General features: G+C 42.9%; 1 protein-coding gene across 7 annotated transcripts in view; it reads right to left on the bottom strand.

The window, feature by feature from the left end:
- Window positions 1-18,672, bottom strand: part of GAREM1 (GRB2 associated regulator of MAPK1 subtype 1) — a 138,992-nt gene extending 120,320 nt beyond the window's left edge. For 2 of the 7 annotated variants that reach the window (XM_065585444.1, XM_065585450.1), the window contains exon 1: window positions 18,102-18,659. In XM_065585444.1, coding sequence (XP_065441516.1) covers window positions 18,102-18,222 — 121 coding nt within the window. In that variant the 5' untranslated portion in view covers window positions 18,223-18,659. Of the gene's footprint in view, window positions 1-18,101 lie in introns of all 7 variants that reach the window. The other 5 variants (XM_065585441.1, XM_065585442.1, XM_065585443.1 and 2 more) reach the window with 5 other exon arrangements.
- Window positions 18,673-21,503: the final 2,831 nt, after the last annotated feature.

Raw genomic sequence — 21,503 nt, forward strand, 5'->3', positions numbered from 1 at the left:
ACAAACATATTCCAGAGACTTATAATGAGGAAAAGAAAGAGTTTAAGAGTAAAATGTGATAAATATTCCAGCTGTAAGTTGTGATAAGAATTTGATTGAATGATATCATTTTGACAAGTATTTGAAGGTGGGGAGGGAATTAAAACATTTGGTGCTGTGAAGAACAATACCCATAGCAATATGGAAAAAAACTCCAATACATTCAGGTCAACAAGGATTGGAAACTTTGCCTTCTGGTCACTGGTACTGAACAAGTGTTTGGAAGTATGTGTAATGGTACAACAAGCGTTTCTAGCACTGAGAAATCATAAGTATGGGGTGTTACTGGGGGGTTCACCTAATTTGTTAAGATTCTCTCTCACCCCTTCAGTGATTTTGCTATTTCACTGACTGTTAACGGACACATTTATAATAATTTCACAAAAATTAAGTATCTGTGCCTCTATCATAGTTCTCTCTCGCTCTCTCGCTCTCTCTCACACACACACACACACACACACACACACACACACACACACACACACTCTTAAAGACCTAAGCTGTTGCTGTAATAAGTAATTCCTGGTGCACTTTTAATAGCAGCTGTTCTGTGCCATAGCTCCTTTTGAGTGCCATAAGCAGTCACTGTATGCACAGCAGCAGCCCGAGACTCAACAGCCTCCCAGACTTTGCTGGAAGAGGGCAGTGGAAGTACAGGTATTAGTTTTACTAGGTTTTATAAGATGATTTTAAAGTTTCAAGAGATTTTGAACCTCCAGAGCCAGGATTCACAGTTCTCCAACAGTGTCTCATTTCTGGTTCTCGTAGCTCATAAGATAGCAGTCTTTAAAACTGCTACTGGTTGCTCAGACCAGCAGTGCTGTTTTGTCACTCATTTATTGGATTTCAAGCCACTGTAGTTTTCAGTTCCTTGACTACATCAGAATTTATTTTTGCCAAGAGACATTACAGCACCTAATAGGACAGTTGTGTAAGGGGGCAGGTGGGAACGTTTTAGCGAAGAGTTCTCTCAGCATAGAAGAAACAAATTGAATAAGTTTGACAGGCTATGATTTTAGTTTCCCCCTCTATTTCTATCATTTTCTTATTTCAAACAACTGAAAACAGGGCAAATAAAGAAATGTAGTTGTATACAGAAGCTTTTTTGCAAGGCATCACACTTAGATGTACATTTCAGTTTTTCAACACTTAAAATCCAAGTCTACCGTGGAACAGTTACAAAGAGTGAAGGTTTTAAATTCCAGGAGCAATAAGAGAAAGTCCTTTTTTAATCTAATTATGCAATACATGGGACAAATCTCTCTGCATTAGTTATTTTAATTGTTTATTTGAAATTAACTAATTAGGATAGAGTGCCTGACAGAATCATCATCTGACTTGGTCATCAGTGTCAGAAGAAAGAAGTAGATGAAGGAATCTCATGGCAACAGTAGTTAAAATAGTTCCCCTTCTCATCCTCAGGATACCAAGACCTTCTGAGGCAGGGGTCCAGAGAGAATGGGATTTAAATTGTGGGTATATCTTAGACTTGTTTGTAACTAAGCTTTCTGGCAGTATTATTCAAACCTTTAATGTCTTTCCAATATATTTTCTGTAGAATCCACAAATATTTAAAGCTATCATTCTGACTGTATTTCAAATGTATTAACACTCAGGCATTTTCTTTAAAGATACTTGGTTCTTATTAATGGAGACAATCAGTAGTGGTGGTTGGATCACAGCCCCAATGCTTTCTTTAAAATTGACACCATCAACTTGCAATCTAGCCACACACACACACACACACACACACACACACACACACACACACACACTTCTTATGAGTAGTTTCAGGTACCACATCTGCTCCTCCATCCCTAAGTTCCCCTATCAGTTTGAGGTTTTACAATCACGTATGTGTTTTTTAAAGGAAAGGTGTGTCTCCTCTGTTCTTCTGGCAAAAAGAAAAAAAAAAAAGAAAAGAAAAGGAGAAGGTAAACAATGAGGAAAGTCATGTCAAATACACACAGTAAGCAAACTAGGTGACAAATCTTTTCTGGATTCCCTCTAATCTTTAGTGTAATTTATAACAAGTACAAAGTGTAGTTTTAAAATCGATGGTGTTCTTCTAATCACAAGAAAACCCAGATTATTAGTACCTTTAATGTTGTGTCTTGGGAATCCATTACAAGTATTTGGTTGCATCATAAGTACTAATGTTGCAAGTAGAATGTTGAAGCCCATACAGGAACGGTTACACAGACACACATCATGATGCCATCATCCAGCCAACAACCAAGTCAAGTTGAGATATGCAATTGACAATGAACAATTGTTTTGCAACAAGGTCAAGGTCCATTACTGACAGTTGTTTTTTTTTGCTGACAGAGCACCCTACGAAAATTGTGAAATAGTGTAGAGAGAAACCTTTGCTAACTTACAGAAGCCAATGATAAAAGGTTAAAAACATCAGAAGGTTGTATACACTGGCCTTAGCTAAATAAAGAGAGTAAAGGAAGAGAGTGTACAAGAACCCCAACATTTGAAAGCTCTTGTACAATTCCAAAAGGCATTGTAGCTTAAGTACTGTATTTGCATATTAGAAAATCAATTGAAGCTGCAGGGTGGTGTCTAAGGGGAGGAGTTGTCAATTACAGCAACTAACTTGCAGGAATGGAAAGTGACAGAGTCTACCCAAGGAAGCATACCCTGCAAAGAAGGTTGCACGGATCCTAGAGTACAATGCTGTTCCCAGCATGCAACATCATTGGTGTGTCAAAATTAAAGTACTAAGTGACTTGCCCAAACTGACAGAATGAATCTATGTATGCAATGTTGTTGTAGCTGAACCTATGGCAGAGCTGGGAATAGAACCCAGATGGGATTCCTCTCCCCTTCTCTAAGTTCTGAACTACCCCACTTTACCAGTCCCTCAAATACAAGCACTGCTAGGCTGCATGAGAAAGCAGCACTACACAACTGATAGTGGGAAAGCAGCATCCAGATGGAACGGCAGAGGAGTCATAGGTAGACAGAATCTAATCACAAGAAATTTAGCTAGGACATCAAGGTTAACCCTATATTTTTAGGGAGAGAGCATGCCCAACAGCATCTTCAGTAGGCACAACTAGTCAAGATGAAACAAAATTTTAAAGTCACATCTGAGAGACAAGACATCGAATGCCATAATACTCCCAACCCCCTGCAGTTCAGTATTGAACAAATGAAAAGAATGCCATCTACAGAATCACTAACAACACTTCTTGCAGCACCAATAAGTTACTTTGAGGTCTCCTATCTCTGTAAGGGCCTGATCCACCCTTGCTTATGGTCAGCTTATGGTGTGTTAACTAGTTTAGGAATCAAGCTTTCACCCCCTCAGTCCCCAACTCTCCTGCAAGAGCTGGATACAATACAGTAGACAAACACAAGCGTAACTCACATTGGCACCCATTACACTACCTACCCCCTACTCCTCTCACACCAGCCAGCAGAGACAGAAAAGTTTTGTTTCTTTAAGATCAGAGTTCTACAGCAGTCCCGGTGAATAAAATGAAGCCTGATTTTTCCCATTGGGTCACAACACTATTGAAAATCCCAGCTTGTTCCAATGGAAGCTTTTCTCCAGCTTCAGGCCTGGGTCTCAGAGACTCATAAGTTCTGTTCAAACCACTACTGAATATAAGTAAAAAATATTTTAAGTATTCAGATTTCTGGCTAACAAGACACTTACGGTGAAATTCCGGCCCCAGTGAAATCAATTACAAAATCTCCCATTGTTTTCAATGAGACCAGGATTTCTCCCTTGGTGTTTTGATTCAGTTTGTGTTTATGACCCACCAAGCGAAAAGCCAAGAGTAACAATCTAGGCTTCATTAAGGTTTTTGTTTGTGTTTGTTTAAAATCTTTTGAAGAAACATCCCAGAGAATCGGAAGTGTTTCCTTTTTATGAACACAAGCCAAATGACATGGAGCAAATCTTTCAACACACGCAACCCTCCCACCATCACCTCACAGAAAAGTCTCTCTGCAATAATGTCCCAACGTTACCGCTTGCATTCCAAAACACAGGACAGCAACAGAAAGCGTACTAATCCACCACTCTATTCCTTAATGTTGCTCATCATAGGAGGCAATTCAAACTTTGCTGTACTGTATGTGCATAACATTTAGCTATAACACTGATCTAAGAGCAGAACCATTAGCATGGTTTCTCACACATTGCTGTGGGAAGTCTTAACAAATCCTTTAATTAAACAGCTGACTTAATACTTAGCAGCACGTTTGGAAGTAAACAGCGTTGCCCACTCTATTTTGTCCATGTCTCCTGATATTTAGTGCTTTAAGAAGTGTCATCTTTAGAGTCATATGATTACGTGAGAATTTCAGCTATCATTTAAAAAAAGTTTCTAGCCTTCACTATTGTGAAAAGCTTGAAAACGTGAAAACTAAAAACTCAAAATCAAATAAAGTCAGAGAACCCCAAACTTATCCTTTTTGAAGTACCATGATTTTTGGCTGACTGGGGCTGGTAATACTAAACCTTAAAAATAAATAAATAAATAAATAAATAAAAGATTGTTTGACTTGCCTTAAGAGGATCAAGAATGGAGAAGCTGACTGGAAGCAAAGATCAGTTAGGAAACTTACTAGCTCTCCTTAGACACAGGAGGCCCATACTATGAACATCATGTTAGCTTCCAAGACTTAAAATATAGGATGTGCTTCCTCTGATAGGCCAATTAAGCCTAACTTTTGTTACTGTATTCATCTATTCATTCTGGCTTTTCCTGAGCAAGGCAAGCAAGTTGAGGAATTGTTTTAAGCTGTCTTATTGTCAGCTAAAAAAATAACTGATGTAGGTAGTGTTCAGGCAAAGCTTTGCAGGCCAAAAGGAAGAAGTCATCATTACTCTCTAGCTAGACTCTGTTTTTTATATCCCACACGTGCTTTTAGTTCATTCTGGAAGTGGGTACAAAGACTCAAAATCAGTTTGCATTAGAATAGAAGAAATGTTACTGTACACTAGTAACTCACAAGACAAAACTTCATATGGACTTTTAGCACAAGTCAAAGCCTGCATATACTGACAAAAGAGGCCAGAAAGGCTTGTAATTTCACTTATGCTTTAAGTAGGTCTTGTTCATACGCAACCCCATTCACGGCAACCAAACAAAACCAGAAACAAAACCAGAAAGTTACAGAGACTCCAGTGTAATGAAGCACGTCATGCTTAGGGTAGCTCGTTTTAGTAAAATCATTTACATTACTCCTCATGTGATGATTTGGGGAACATGTCTATGTTGAGAAATTGTTGAATCATGGAATGCCTCAATGTTGCCCTTTTCAGCAAACGATTGAGGCCACAGCACGTACCTACCAAATCAGGTACCATGGTTGGTTGTTAGATCTTAAAGGGTCACCCACTCAAGTGGAAACACTTGGGAAGCTAGTTCCTCCTACTTCTCTATAGAGAGGGGAAGTAGACAATCCCCAGCAGCAGAACAAAAGATCCATGTGGCACGACATATAACCTTGAGGGAATCACAAAGCAAGACACAGGACACTTTTCGCAGGAGAGAGGGGCATGCTATTATAGGAGAGATGTCCTATTTACCTGAAGGACCAGCCAAGGGCAAAGAAAAGTGAGCTGATCTTGAGAAGAAGGAGAAGGACTCCATGAGCTACAGGAGAAAGATCCTGGATCCCCCAGAGGACTCAGCCCACACCCAAAGAACTCGTCAGAGCACTGAAGAAACTGAGGCATGGAAATGCATATAGGTGTTATCATTTTGTCTAGGTCTGTGTATCTCTTATGCTAGATACAGAGTAATGGTGTTAACATCCTGTGCAAAGTTCTGTTGCCCCAGAGGAAACACTGTAAACCCAAAGCACCACACATCTGGAGTAGGGGGAGAGGACATGCTTAAGCTATAAGGCAGTCCGAGGGGACAGTGCTGGTCCCAGGGTCTGGGCAGTTGGTATCCAGCTCTCAGAAGGGGGTGCTAGACAGAGGATCTATACCCTGAGAGTATGCCTAGAAACCCCAGCCAGGGCCAGGACTCTGCTCAGGTTCAGGAAGCTTAAAGAGCAGATGGGGCCCAGTATGGTGTGCTCCAACCATAATCCTCTAGCTGGATGCTCACAAGGCTGAGCTCTACCAGGTCCGTGTGCACAACACCCATTATCTCATTTTTATTGCCCAAGCAGGGCAACACAACTCAAACTACTGCATTATGCCCATTGGAAGGGTAAAACGGAGTTATAGCTTTAATTCTGAATAAAAGTTTATCTTGTTGTATCCTTTTAATTATTTTTCCAGTTCAACTGCAAACTGGAAGTATTTATTAAAACCCAAACCATCCTTCCTATAAGCCAAGTCTCAAATGCGTATTAAGGGCAAAAAATCATCATCTTTTTAAACTTTTCTACAGTAACGATTTTTAAAAAAAATGTAGAAAGGAGAAAAGATTCCACTTTTGTCAAGCAGCATCCAATATTGAGAAACAAAAATCCCCATGGCCAACTTCCCTATCTCTAAGAGGGTGGAGGGAGAATAATACCCACAATTCATAAAGCACTTTTACTATTGGGCACTATAATTTTTTTTTTTTAATTAAAGTGTTTACTTTCTTATATACTGTCTTTCACCTACACTGGAATGGTACTTGCTGTAGTTTTGTGGCTTGCTGCTAGCCGCACCCACTCTCTGAACACTGTGTGGTACCATACACATACATAGCTAGTCATATCTTGTATTATGATCTGAGGGAGGTACGTTTTCAATGAGCCGCTCATCTTTCCTACTCACCATCCTCAGAAGCTCGACATTTTTTTCCTAGAACAAATATGAAAAGTTTCAAATTTGAAGACTGAGAACAGACAAGTATGACCATAACACAATTACATGGGCACAATTTCAAAAGTGAATGTTTTATGATCAGATGTAAAATGCGTGATGTGGCTATAAAGTTCAGCTGGGGGGAGGAAGAGAGATTTGGGTCTTTTCAGCAAATAGAAGTTTGCATTTTCAATAATTTTATACCGATACTTGAAAGTGTTCTTCCAAGAACAAGGACGTAAGGATGTAAATCAATTTAAATGTAATTAGCTCTGTGACTTCCAGTTATTCACACCACTCCATGAATGGGGGTGGATGATTTTTCCCTACAAAATCTGCAGTTGATTTGCTAGTTTTCCAAAACAGCGTGGGGAACATTTGATCCGCTCAACATGAACATACTTCCCTACCTCCTCACACACCATCGTCTTTCATCATTGTGTTGTATTTTAAGTCTAAATTACAGTACAAAGCTCTCAGAGCAGGAACACTGTCTTTATTGTATATTTGCTTATAAAAGTACCATGACTAGCTACAGAGCTATATATAGTATGGAAAATGCAGGCTGTACAAGTAAGAATGACATGTAAATAGCATAGTTAAACTAACAGAAAGCACCATAAATATAAAATTCAAGAGATTTAAGTAATTTGGCACACAGTGTTTTATGAAGTTTGTTTTTTGAGTCATATGCAGTAGGTGTGTTATTAATATGATGAGTATTTTCCTGTAAGAGATTCTCAGATCTTGACAGCTAGTTATTCACTATGCCAAAATACCAATATTCATGCTGCAGTCAAACCACAGGTGGAATTCCTGGAACATAGCTCCTGTTACTGAAACTAACTGCTATACCATGTTGTCCCATATTCTGTAGCATTTCTTTTCAGCATGTTCCCTTAAGTTCACCGGACTACTACAAGAGTGCTGAATTCATTTAATTAAATATTACCAGGAACCCCTTGACCCATAAAGGTATTAAAAATATTAACTTCTTTCCCATGTCAGTTTTAATGCTAGTCCCTTGTGTCATGCTTTATTACAACCATTTGAAACAACAATACACGAACCATTGCACAACACTTTTTTTAGTTTCTTAAGAACTATCTTTCTTACTTGGGCATCCTATCTTAGTTTCTGATTGAGTTTACCTTAAATTTGTGTCCTTAAGTCAGTGGTTCTCAACTTGTGGTCCGCGGACCCTGGGGTCCCTGGGCTATGTCTAAGGCAGCAGTTCTCAAACTGTGGGTCAGGACCCCAAAGTCGGTCATGACCCTGTTTTCAGGGGGTCACCGGGGCTGGCTTAGACTTGCTGGGGCCTGAGGCCGAAGCCTGAGCCCCACAGGGTTGCCAACTTTCTACTCACACAAAACCGAATACCCTTGCCCTGCCCCATCTCCGAGGCCCCACCCCTCTCTCACTCTATCTTCCCCCTTTCTCGCTCACTCTCCCCACCCTCACTCACTTGCTCATTTTCATCAGGCTGGCTCAGGGAGTCAGGGTGCAGGAGAGGGTGAGGGCTCCAGCTGGGGGTTCAGGTTCTGGAGTGCACGAGGGGACTCTGGTCTGGGTTTCGGAGTTTGGGAGGGGGGTCAGGGCTAGGAGTGCAGGTTCCAAGGTGGGACCAGAAATGAGAGGTTCAGGGTACAGTAGGGGGGTTCCGGGCTGGGGCAGGGGGTTGAGGTGCAGGGGGGGTGTGGGCTCCGGCTAGGGGTGCGGGCTCTGGGGTGGGGATGAGGGGGTTGGGGTGTAGGAGGGTGCTCCAGGCTGGGGCTGAAGCGTTTGAAGGGTGGGAGGGGCATCAGGGCTGGGCCAGGGGGTTGGGGTGCCAGAGGCGTGCAGGCTCCAGCTGGGGATGAAGGGTCTGGGGTGCAGAAGGGGGCTCCAGACTGGGATTGAGGGGTTCAGAGGGTGGAAGGGGCATCAGGGCTGTGGTAGGGGCTTGGGGCACAGGAGGGGGTCAGAGATGTAGGCTGGCGATTACCTAAGGCAGCTCCCAGAAGCAGCGGCACATTCCCTCCCTCCCACCCCCTCGCCTCCTATGCAGAGGCACAGTCAGGCAGCTCTGCGTGCTGCCCCATCCACAGGCACAGCCCCTGCAGCTCCCATTGGCTGCAATTTAGCCAATGGGAACTGCGGAGCTGGCGCTTGGGGTAGGGGCAGCACACGGAGCCCCCTGGCTGCCCCTACGCATAGGAGCTGGAGGGGGGACATGCCGCTGCTTCTGGGAGCCTCGCGGAGCCATGGCAGGCAGGGAGCTTGCCTTAGCCCCACTGACCGGACCATTAATGGCCCAGTCAGCAGTGCTGACCGGAGCCACCAGGGTCCCTTTTTGATGGGATGTTCCGCTCAAAAAAATCGGACACCTAGCAACCCTAGAGCCCCACCAGGCAGGGCAGAAGCCAAAACTTGAGGGCTTCAGCCCTGGGCAGCGGGGCTCAGGTTACAGGCCCCCTGCCTGGGGCTGAAGCTCTTTGGCTTTGTCCCACCCCCACCCGGGCTTTCCCCTCCTTCCCCGAGTAATGGGGCTTAGGCGGGCTCAGGTTTTGGTCCCAACTCCTGGGTCGTGTATTAATTTTGTTGTCAGAAGTGGGTCACGGTGAAATGAAGTTTGAGAACCTCTGCTCTAAGGGGTCCGCAAAAGATTTAGACTGAAAACTAACTGAACAGAATTCAACTATATATACACACACACACACAAGATTTCCAAAGGGGTCCACATTCGAAATGTCCAAAGGGGTTTGCAAATGAAAAAAGGTGAGAACCACAGTCCTAAGTGATATTTTAAAAGATTAAACCAAACCAATGCACTAAATCTCCCAGAAGACTTTGTCAAATTTCTTTTAATAACAATAATTAAAAAACAGAGCCATCATTTTAAAAAAGTAGTTTTTCCTCTACTCCTGAACTAAAAATTTGCTGGTGAGATGTTCCTTAGATATTTTATTTTAAAAAGATAATCTTTGTGTACAGGTCAAGAGTGCAAAATTTCAGCGCAGAAAGTCTATTTTGTGCCTTTATCTAGGTACCATCCCTGTGATATCTGAGCACTTATGAGCATGTGAAAATAGCAGCTTAGGACAAACTGTTCTGAATCCTTGACTACCATAGCAGAGCATTATCAAGAGCCCACAATAATAGAAGTAGCATATTGATTCAAGAACATACAGTACACACTATTGTATCTGAAGTTGCTACTGAACAAGAGGCTCAAACAACAAGGGTTTTTAGCTTTAAAATTCAGAGACACATTAGTCAACTCAAGTCCACCTCATCTGGAAGATTGTTCTACACTTGAGAATAGTTGTTGCCAAGTTACTTGGACTCCAACTCCAGGAGGGCATCCGAAGAAGTGAGGTTTTTACTCACGAAAGCTTATGCCCAAATAAATCTGTTAGTCTTTAAGGTGCCACCAGACTCCTTGTTGTTTTTGTAGATACAGACTAACACGGCTACACCCTATATTAACTGTGTGCATTGACATATGTGCAATTCAAACATTAATGGTCTGATTTTTCAGAGCTGCTCAATGCTTATGGGAAAAAGTCAGGCCATAGGCAAGCTTTCACTAGTTCCAAAGTACATCCTGTCTTTTTGCCTTCTCCTAACTGGAGGCTTTACCTACCCACTGAACCGTCACTTACCTGCACACTGTACAATAGCTTGCCTCACACAGCATGGGTGTTTGGATCATGTACATTCCGATGGGCTCACGTCTTTTTGATCTACTTTGGTTTTTCAGAAGTGGTTCTTACCACCTCCTCCAAATACTACAGCACTTTGCAATAGTTTCTTGAAAGAAGATTATCCACACTAAACGATACCACACAAACCTCAGAGGAGTGAAATTCTTAGTATAAAACCATTGCTCAATTTCAAGGATATCCCTGAGTTTGTAAAAGGATGCAATGTCAATTGTTCACTATGTACATAGTCAAACTGTTCTATTTAGTGTGATGTTCTTTGTCTCGAAACCATACAACACTATCTTATCATTTAGAACTAGACTAAACACTTCACATGCTGTAGGGAACAATCTTGCACTAACAGGGGAATGGAGTAGATCAAGGTCTTTTCCATCTCTAATTTCTAAATTGCTTATTATGATTCTAAACACCTTTTTAAAAATAGGTTACCTCTGGTGTGGTACCTCATTGAGGACAGGATTTACAATGTAATAAATAAAGCTTGTTCCTCCCAAGCAGCAACATGGCAACCTCAAGCCTAGCCAGATCAGGCATCAAGTAAAGCATCTCCCAGTACAGCTTTTAAGAGGGAGTTTAATCAGGGTTCATAAGATATTTCACTCAACCCCACAACCCCTTCTTTTCATAGGCTTTCCCTCCTTGAAATCCACATCATAATTCAGTCAGTCTGCCTTAAAGCAACCACAAATATTGCATTTATGCTGCGAGTCAAAAGAAATTATTTCCCCCTGAGTCTTAATAACTTATAGTGATCCATCAACACTGTCCCCAGAAGAATTCAGAGTGGGGTTCTCAGTCAGGCTCAGCGAACAGCCAAAAGTGACTTCTGAACACTGGTGCCTCAAGCTGGGCTATCTACCCAGCCAGACTAGTGCCAGGATGTTTGATTTTAAAAAACACTAGTATCATTCGTTTTAAATATTTTTTCTGGAGTGATGATTGTTAAATAGCTGACAGCACCGGGAAATATTTTTACCCACAGGATGAGTACAAGCAGACTGCAGTGATAGTGATCTCATTGCGAGAGAGACCAGTCTCTGGAATTGAGAGGGAATGTGGTCCCAGGTCCCTCCTTGGGGATAAAAAACAAACAATAGCAAGCTGTCAAAAGTTAACAATGGTGCTAGGATGACTGGGGTCCTAATAAATAAGACAACAGTAGGACATTGAATTTTCCTATTTAAAAACAAAAGCTGGATTTGAATGCCAGACATGGAGTTCACCATTTGCTGCCAAAAAGCCATGCAGTTTAACTCTTTAACCAAAGCATAATTTTCCACTTCTTAGTCTTAATAGCATTTTTCTTCCGTCTTCCGAGATTATCCTTAGACTACACCAGTGCTACCAGAAATTTCAAAAACCTTGAGAAAATAAGGATAAGCTCTACATGGAGTTTTGACTCATTTAGCAGATAAAGAAGATAGTATTATAACTCACCAGAAAGGTCTAAAGTTAAGTAATTTGTTGTCTATTTATAATCCCTGAACAGGCTGAGACACCATTACCTCAGAGACCTGCTCTCGCCTAATACCCTGCACTGCGAGGAAAGGTCATATAAAGGTATTTTTGCTGTTGGATCCTGGGGTGCAATCCTTTCCCCTTGGAAGTTAATGGCAAAACTCCCACTGACTTCAATGAGGCCAGGATTCCATCTCGTAGAGTGTAATTCAGGGGGCGGAGGCAGGACTCTCTCATCCAGTTCTTACTGTTTTTGAAACTTGTTCTCCTTGGTCTGACAGAGCCAATTTAGTGAGCCCCAAGACAGGATGTAATGCTTATTCATTGGGCTTAGTGTTTGTTAGCTGTGTTTGCACTTGGTTACCTTGGGTTTTCTATTAATATTTAGCCTGTTATGACATACTGGCAACATGCATGGTAATAGCAGTCTAAGTACTGTCACTTGTTAAGGTGACAATGTAGCTTTTTCTTTCTTTCTTTTTTTTTTTTTTATAAATACCAGCAATAGGCACTTAATAAAGACACAAAAGCAACAGCATCTGAAATACAGTATTTACCATCTTTAAGGACCATTCTATATTTCAGAGGACTAACCACTTTAGCGGCATTATGATGAATTACCAAGTGCAAGCTATTTAGAAATTGGAACTAAATATTCCTATCAGCTTGAACTAGCCCAGTTTTCATCAGAAGCTATGAATATATATCTTTTAATTTCAGTTTGAGGTGAGATGTCACAGCCTAACTACTACCATGTGCAGTTTATATATAACTAGGCAGATTTCTTCTTCCCTCACTCCTCCCCTCCCCAAGGAAACCCCCCAAACCCACTCTCCCTAACCCAAAAGTAGCTTTAGTTCAGGTAAATATTTCATATCTTGATTCTGGACAATAAATGTTTGTTTCACATCAGCTGTATTTTTATCATTTCCTGTGTATGTAACTGTGCTTACAGAGCAAGTAGAACTATTTGGAGGAAATATTCTCCCAGGATGTTCATATCTGCATTCTAAGTTATAGGCGATTCTGGCACAAGAAATGTGACTTCATTCATTCATTTTCACTTTATTCACAGTTTGAAGTCATCAGACATGATGATACTAAAGCTATGTCTATACTGCGCCACAGCGCAGACTACAGGGGCATAAACTGCAGAGCGCACCTAAGTGTTGTACTTTCAATGCCCTGTGTGGATGCTGTTGGTGCAAACTAAAAATGTACTTAGTTCGCATTGACACTGTCCTGTCTGAATGAGGATGCTTTCAGTGTCCATGGGGGGCAGTTAGACTGCAACACTTTGGTGCGCTCTGCAATTTGCATCACCCTGGTTCTTCTCACAGGGTAAACAGTCCCTGACAACAGAGCAGTGAAATTCTTGCACTCAAACAATTTAATAATTCCATTTTTCTAAGACCTAAATCACAAGAGAGATGAGAAGACAACATTACAATAATCTCCACATCGCTAGAAAGCTTCAAGACAGCAACTGTTCAAAAACAAGAAAAATGAAGTCTTACAAACACTGACGTATGAAAAAAATCTCCAGCTCCTCAATCCCTCTTCCTACTCCCCCTGCTACTCCCCCAAAGAGTGTTAATTTTTGTTAAAAGTAAACTAAGGGAAAAGCAGCTGGTTGAGGAGATTCAAGTAGCCAACATTTTAAACCGAGGGCACCTAAATATAGGCACCTAACTAAAAGTGGCTTGAATTTCAAAGGGGGCAGAGCACATGCAGCTCCCCATTGACTACAATGGGATTTGTGGATACTCAGCACTGTTTTTAGATCGGGCCAGTTTTAGGCTAAGTAACTTCAGGCACCAAGGTTTGTAAATGTTGGCAGATGTGTTTACAAGTTGTGAATATTTTCAGTGACGCTCACTTTAAAAACCCAATGCAACCTGACAGAATTGGTGTTACCTGTCCGAGTTACAAAGTGTGTTAAACTTCAGAGGATGCATGTTAGCAATAGGTTTTGCCTTTGGTTTCTCCTATCCTTAATTCAGAGATGTCCTCTGTCAGATTCCCATAAGTAGCTTTGTTATCTAGGGTGTAGACAGAGGACCTGGAATGACAAGTCTTTCAGCCACTCGTATAAATATCACACAAACTCTACTTTCTCACTTCAGGGGAAAAAGCTCTGGTCTCTGGTTCACCGCTTCCTCCCTCCCTCCCATTCTAAGACAATCCCCTTTGAGGCAGAAAACACTGTCTGGTACCAGTGAGGGAGTCTTAATCTTGTCTACTTTATAAGGGTACATCTACACTACAGGGGGGAGTCGATTTAAGATATGCAAATTCAGCTACGTGAATAGCATAGCTGAATTCGACGTATCGCAGCCGACTTACCCCGTTGTGAGGACGGCGGCAAAATCGACTTCTGCGGCTTTTTGTCGGCGGCGCTTACTACCACCTCCGCTGGTGGAGTTAGAGCGCCGATTCGGGGATAGATTGTCGCGTCCCGATGGGACGCGATAAATCGATCCCCGAGAGGTAGATTTCTACCCGCCGATTCAGGCGGGTAGTATAGACCTAGCCTAAGACACTAACATTTGTGACTGCCATCTCTGTGACACAGCAAGCTAACGCACAGAGACCTCTAAAGAGATGCAGAAAGATCTAAGTGCAAGGTTGAGTGGTATCTTGTGCCTCCTCAATAACTATAAGAAACTCCTCTCACCACTTCCAAAAACAAGACACAAACAACAAATCAAGGGAGATTGGGGGGGGGAGGGGGGGAGAGAGAGAAGCATTGGGGCATGAGGCCAATAATAATTTTATTTCCAAGAGCTCTCCCTGCTCCCAAAAAGCTTCCAGTGCCCTTCTAATAAGTAGGGCCCTACCAAATTCACAGCCATGAAAAATGCATCATGGACCATGAAATCTGGTCTCCCCCAGTGAAATCTGGTATTTTGTGGGCTTTTAACCTATACTGTACAGTTTTTGTAGGGGAGAACAGCATTTCTCAAATTGGGGGTCCTGACCTAAAAGGGAGTTATGGGGGGGACCCACAAAGTTATTTTAGGGGGGGTCACAGTATTGCAACCCTTACTTCTGAGATGCCTTCAGAGCTGGGCAGCCAGAGAGCAGTGGCTACTGGCCACAGTAGCGCAGACATAAGGGGGGCAATACCATACCATGCCACCCTTACTTCTGTGCTGCTGCCTTCAGAGCGGGGTGGCTGGAGAATGGCGGCTGCTGACTGAGGGCCCAGCTCTGCAGGCAGCAGCGCAGAAGTAAGAGTGGCAATAACATACCACGCACTTACTTTTGGGCTTTTGGCCAGCAGCCACCTCTCTCCAGCTGCCCAACTCTGAAGGCAGCGCCACCATTGGAAAAGCAGCACAGAAGTAAGGGTAGCAGTACCGCAACCCCCCTACAATAACCTTGCACCCTCCCCCCCACAACTCCTTTTTCAGTCAGGACCCCTACAATTACAACACAGTGAAATTTCAGATAGCTGAAATCCTGAAATCTACGATTTTTTAAATCCTATGACTGTGAAATTGACCAAAATGGACTGTGAATTTGGTAGTCAAAAAAAGTCACGTCAACAAAGATGAAGAAGAAGAAGCATACACCACATAAGCCTGGGAGAGAATTATGAGATTATCAAGAGACATACTACATCTGGAATTGCTTCCAGCAACCTGACAATCTAAAGCACAACTGTCGGAGGCCATCTTAGCTGCTTCAAGTCACAGAAGGTGTTACTACACTACAAGTTACATTAACATAACAGCTTTCACATAAATATTGCAGTGCCCTGTGATGTAATACTATAAAACTAATCAGCAGTTAAGGCGGAAAATCTTTTCTTCACCCTACTTCTGACCATCAGGACACAAGCACTACAAAGTGATATAGGAAAGATACTGCATAATTACGGGGCAGAGTTACAAAAAGCTCTGGCTCCCATCACCTCAGGATTATAATAAGGACAGGTAAGCAATAGGCTGATTCCAGTGTGGATGAGCAGATAAAGTAAGATGAGATATTACTTAAGCATGTTGGCCCAGTCTCAGAGCCATAAAAGGACAACTTTTAAGTCAAAGGCAAAACTTGGTACTCAAACCTTCCATGTCACTTCATAGATGACACCTTGAAAGTACCGCAAAAAGAAGAACAGGAGGACTTGTGGCACCTTAGAGACTAACAAATTTATTAGAGCATAAGCTTTCGTGGACTACAGCCCACTTCTTCGGATGCATATAGAATGGAACATATATTGAGGAGATATGTTCCATTCTATATGCATCCGAAGAAGTGGGCTGTAGTCCACGAAAGCTTATGCTCTAATAAATTTGTTAGTCTCTAAGGTGCCACAAGTCCTCCTGTTCTTCTTTTTGCGGATACAGACTAACACGGCTGCTACTCTGAAACTTGAAAGTACCGTAACTGCTGCAACAGGCACCCAAACATGAGCTGTCTTCCTATACATCAAGGGAAAACCAATCACTCCCACATTTGTATTGGGCCAAGAAGAAGCCATTGTTTTTGTACCTCTGGGGCTGCTCTCTCTGGACTGATCCCTCTCACCCAAGTTCTACCTCCTGAACTCTCCCTCTGTGACTGGCATAATAATACTTTTATGACCACCAGTTGCTGGTCTCTGAAAATCTACGATTATTTTCATGACACTCCAAACCTTCAAGGAACAGCAATACCAAATATCATTCCCAAATACTTGTCTCATGTGGTACCATGTTGCTCTACTAGCCATTCTATCAGGGGCATAACTTCTAATTTCCAGATTTTAATAGAAAATAATATGCTGACCTAGATACTGTAGTTAGCATACAAGTAAATACACCTCTACCCCGATATAACACTGTCCTCAGGAGCCAAAAAGTCTTACCGCGTTATAGGTGAAGCCGCGTTATACTGAACTTGCTTTGATCCGCTGGAGCGCGCAGCCCTGCCCCCCCCCTGCTTTACCACATTATATCCAAATTCGTGTTATATCGGGCCACATTATATCAGGGTAGAGGTATAGTAATAAAAAGTTCCTTTTCTTTGAGATTTACAGACTTCTCATGTTATCTCTTTTTTTAACAGGTCTGTTGTCCTTTCAATCAACATTAACATGATGAACATTTATGGCTTAGACTACTTGGTTTATTTAATATTCCTTTTACTTTGGCCTTGATGTAGGTTCCACAACATGTAATCACAGGATTGAGCCTTAGGTGTTGCAAATGTCCTCCTAGATTTTTAACCATGTATTTTTTTTATTCTCAAAGACTCCCAACTGACGTTACATTGGACTCACTGAGCTTCCCCAAACACACACACACAAAAGAGCATGATCCAATTTGTTTAAACCAGTAGACTACAGAAAGAAAATGGTGAAAGAGCCAACACTCTACTGTAACATCTAATAAGCAGAGATGTCTGGTTTAAGAGTGCAAAACAAATGCAGTTTTAGTATGTTGTAGCATTCTGCAGTTCTCCCCACCCTCAGAACCAGAATCTGAATTTTTATGGGGGGTAACATTTTTCCAAGCTAGAAACTCTTGGAACTAATCGTTAACTTTATAAACATCCCCTCACTTCTGCATTTTCCACAGTTAATGATGGATTACATGTATCCCAATAAATGAAGCAGCCCCAGACCCACAACAGACGTGCAGCTCCTTCCAGAAAGCATTCAAGGTCTTTTTGCAAACCAAGGCTCACTGAAAAAGAGGGATTTCACACACTCCTGTCAGAATCCATCCCTGGCAGAGGCTTGTGGCCCCAGAGATGAGAGCAGGCCGCAAGGAAACGTGCTGGGACCCAAGTCACTGAGAGGACCCCTGGACCTGTGAGGATGGAACAGCTGGAGAAGCGCAGGTCCAAAAGGCGGCGGGCTACGATGAGGTTCTGTCCGCAGCTCTGCCCGTGGCAAGCTGGGGGTCCCCGGGCAAGTCACTTCACGCCTGTGCCCCGGGTCGGGCAGCCCCCAGGCCGTGCAAGGGGCCGCGCCGCGCGTTCCGGGGAATCTCTCCCTGCCTTGCAGGCGCGGGATGTGCCGGAGGAGCCATTCCCGCCCGCCGAGTCTGCAGAAGTTAATAGTTAATGGGCGGCTGCTGTTCACAGCCCTGGTCCCCGTCCCCCCGGCCCGGGGCTTTACTCACCGCTGTCCAGCCGCACGAGCTGGGGCAGCCGGTAGGTGCTAACCAGCTGGTCCAAGGGGACGGACACCGCGCTCCACTTCACATCCTTGAGACTGGATCCCAGCGAGGGGCCCGGGTCCATCTTCCCTTCCGCCTCCGGGCCCGGGGAGGGGGAGTCAGGCTGGCAGGCGGCGGCGGCTCCTGCCCGGCGGGGTGCTGCAGCCAACAGGACGGAGCTCGCCTTGCTCAACGGCGGCTGCTGCAGCTGCTGCCGCCGCCTCCACCTCCGCTTCCCCGGGACATGCTAGGCTTGGCGAAGCGCAAGGTGACACCCGCCCAGCGGCTGCGGCTGCTCCTCCAGCCCCCCGGGGCTGCTCCCCGCTCGGCTCACAGCTGCGACTGGCCCAGGAAACGCCATCCCAGCACTGACTAATCAACAGGGTGCGAGAGACGCCTGCGCAGCTGCTGCTCCTCCCCGCTCCCAAAAGGAAAGTGCCGGGCTGGCTGGCTCCCTCCTGCTCTCCCTGAACGGGGGAGGCTCTGGCACCGGAGCGCCGTGCAAAGTCTGTCCCGCTCGCTCCCCCCTCTGACCGCTCTGGCAACCTGCAGCCGCCAGCCTGGAGCCGCTGCTCAGAGCCCCTAGCGGGCAGCCCCCGGGCTGCGGAAGGGCCAGGGCTTAGCGGGCGCAGCTCCCGAGAGCCATAAATAGAGTAGGACGTACATTTGACCTACAGTACTGCCCAGGGGTCAATGCCCAGCTTGGCCACTGACTTGCTTTGAGCCGCTCTGCATCTCCCGTTCCCCATCTGTGAAACGGGATCACCTCTGTAAAGCACTTGGGGAGTCCTGTGTCAGGAGTAATACTTACTGTTTACACAGCAGCAGAAGCCGTTGTGGCCCTAAACAGCCAAATAAAGGGTTGCTGTCCCAAGAGGTTACATATTTTTTCTTCCCAAAGTGGAATAAAGTGGTTTGCCTTATTGATCCCTGCTTGATCACCTAAACTCCGCCTCTGAGTCTGCTCCAGGCTTTGAGGTTTGTTTGCATAAACTGTATTTCATCATCCATCTGTAAACATCTATATCTAATCTCTATAGATGGTATTTTATAAAACGTTAAACCATAAACTACAAAAAAGACACTGGCTACAAAGACCCTCCAAACTTAATATTATTCTCCTGTAGAACACTGAAGTCTTAAAGGGCACTTAGTCCTTTTTTACACCAGCTAACAGTAAAATGTGCAAGTGGGTTTGCATAATTTTAAAAGCAAATTCCACATCTGGAAAGATAATGCTACTAATTTTACAAAGTATTTGAGCTTTAAAAATTGTTCAGAGTGCTATCCTGCAGTGAGTTCCCAGAATTTTGGTTAGTAAAACCTCTTAAGCAGCAAAAAGAACACAGAATGACACAAAGTAAAGTATATACAATATGTAATTTCCTTTAACATAAATTTGTGTGTATTTTAAGCAAAACAACTCTCCGGGCTCTCTTCTCTTCACAGATATGAGATTTCCATGTGTTATTTCCCTGTGCATGGAGGGAAGAGAACAGATCCCTTTGAATATACTTTTGTGTTTAAACTAAGTATTATTTATTATTATTATTTGTATTACTGTCGTGACTAAGAGCCCTAGTCATGGACCAGCACCCCCTTGTGCTACATGCAGTACAAACACAGGTAGACAAATATTCGGCAGTTTCACTCCTCTTATCACAGCAATTTGGATTTATAGGAGTTTGCATTAAATCTCTCCATCATTTAATTCAGTGTTGGAGATTTTGCCTGTAGAATTTATATCACATTAGGAAAGATATCCAATTAAGCTATAGATCAGTTTTCATTTGTGACAATGTTTGCATATTTAGGGCATAAAGATGATTAGATCAGGAATTTCGATTTAGGATTATTACGTATGGGAATATTAAACATATGTTTGGTTATCATGGCATGAAATGTATCTGTTCAACGATGTTTTTAAATCAACCATTAGACTTCTTTTCAGAAGGGATTTTGTTATGAAGTCTTTATTTTGGAGAACCCGTATTTTATGTAACATTGTGATTCTTTACGAGTGTAGGATGTATAGATTGCTAGGCAATGAGAACTGTTTTAAATCCATAAATAAAACAAATAAATCAATGGAGAACCTAACTCTAAGCCATTATATTGTATTGTGATGAGTTTACTGTGTTCACTTTGTTGTCAGAACTCTGATTTTATTAATTAGGTTGTGTGGATTGCATTACAGAAGCATCTGCTAATGTTAGCATATTTAAGACTGTATCAGCAGTATTTTTCAGTGATTTATAGTACGCTTATAAAAATCCACTTATAAGATCTCACTCCAGGAGTGATACAATCTAGTTATGATATTGACCCAGACTGTGGCTGATCCTTCTGCTAGTGCACAAAAGAGCTGAGATGGCAAGAAGCCTTCTCCTTCCTTGTAGCACTTCAAGGGGGTCATGGAACAAAGGGGCCAGATTTGCAATCTCTGCTAGTGCCCCCTGGACAGCAAGCAACCTCAAATGGGTGGAGAGGAGGAAGGACCATCAATAGATTTATCCCCTCCACTTGCTCTGAACAGCAAGATGGGTCAGCTGCAGAAAGAAGTACAACCTGCACAATCCTAAAGGCAGCAGTTGTGAGACCTATTGTGCTACAGACAAACCTAGGTTAGATTGTTTGCTTCCCATCGGACAGTGCGGTTTGGGCCTGTGCCTCAATTGTTCGATCTGACCCAGTTTCTTCAGAGCTCTGATGGTGGAAAACCTTCTTTCTTTGTTCTCAATTATGGTACTCTCAGGTGTTACTTGTAACAATAGTAAGTATTAAAAAATATTCAGACTCAAGTGTGATTTTTCATTTGTGTCCCCTTAATAAATTAATAGTTGAAAAGTGCTTGGAAATCCTTGTGTGAAAAGAACTGTTCAAATGGAAAGTGATATTATATTAGCTAAAAGCATTATTCTAACTTGGAAAGCAAAAGAATGGTTTGAACTTGCCACTGGTGTAACAAACTCAGTGAATGTAGCCTATAGAATATAACATGTTATAAAATAATTTACAAGACCGTGGTTAGACACTCTGTTCACTGGGACCTGAAGCACCTTTCTAGCAAGAACTGTTTTTAAACATGGCGCTGGCTAACATGCTTTGAATTCCAGTGTAGCGATGCCTCAGAATATGGTTTAAAGCTTGCCTCCCTCAAACCTCATGCAAGTCATGTTTCACTGTACTGGGAGAAATGTGTTGTTCTGCCTCACCTGGGGATAGTTATTGCTAATTTCTCTGAAGATTTTGAGCAAACACAAAGCAGAAAACTGTATTCAGATCCTCTTTATTTACATAGGTCTGCTTCAAACAAATTTTTAATGTCAGACATTTCCAAATTCCATTTTCTCTTGCACTGGTGGA

Source organism: Chrysemys picta, chromosome 2 (assembly GCF_011386835.1).
Source record: "Chrysemys picta bellii isolate R12L10 chromosome 2, ASM1138683v2, whole genome shotgun sequence".
Classification (NCBI taxonomy): domain Eukaryota; kingdom Metazoa; phylum Chordata; order Testudines; family Emydidae; genus Chrysemys; species Chrysemys picta.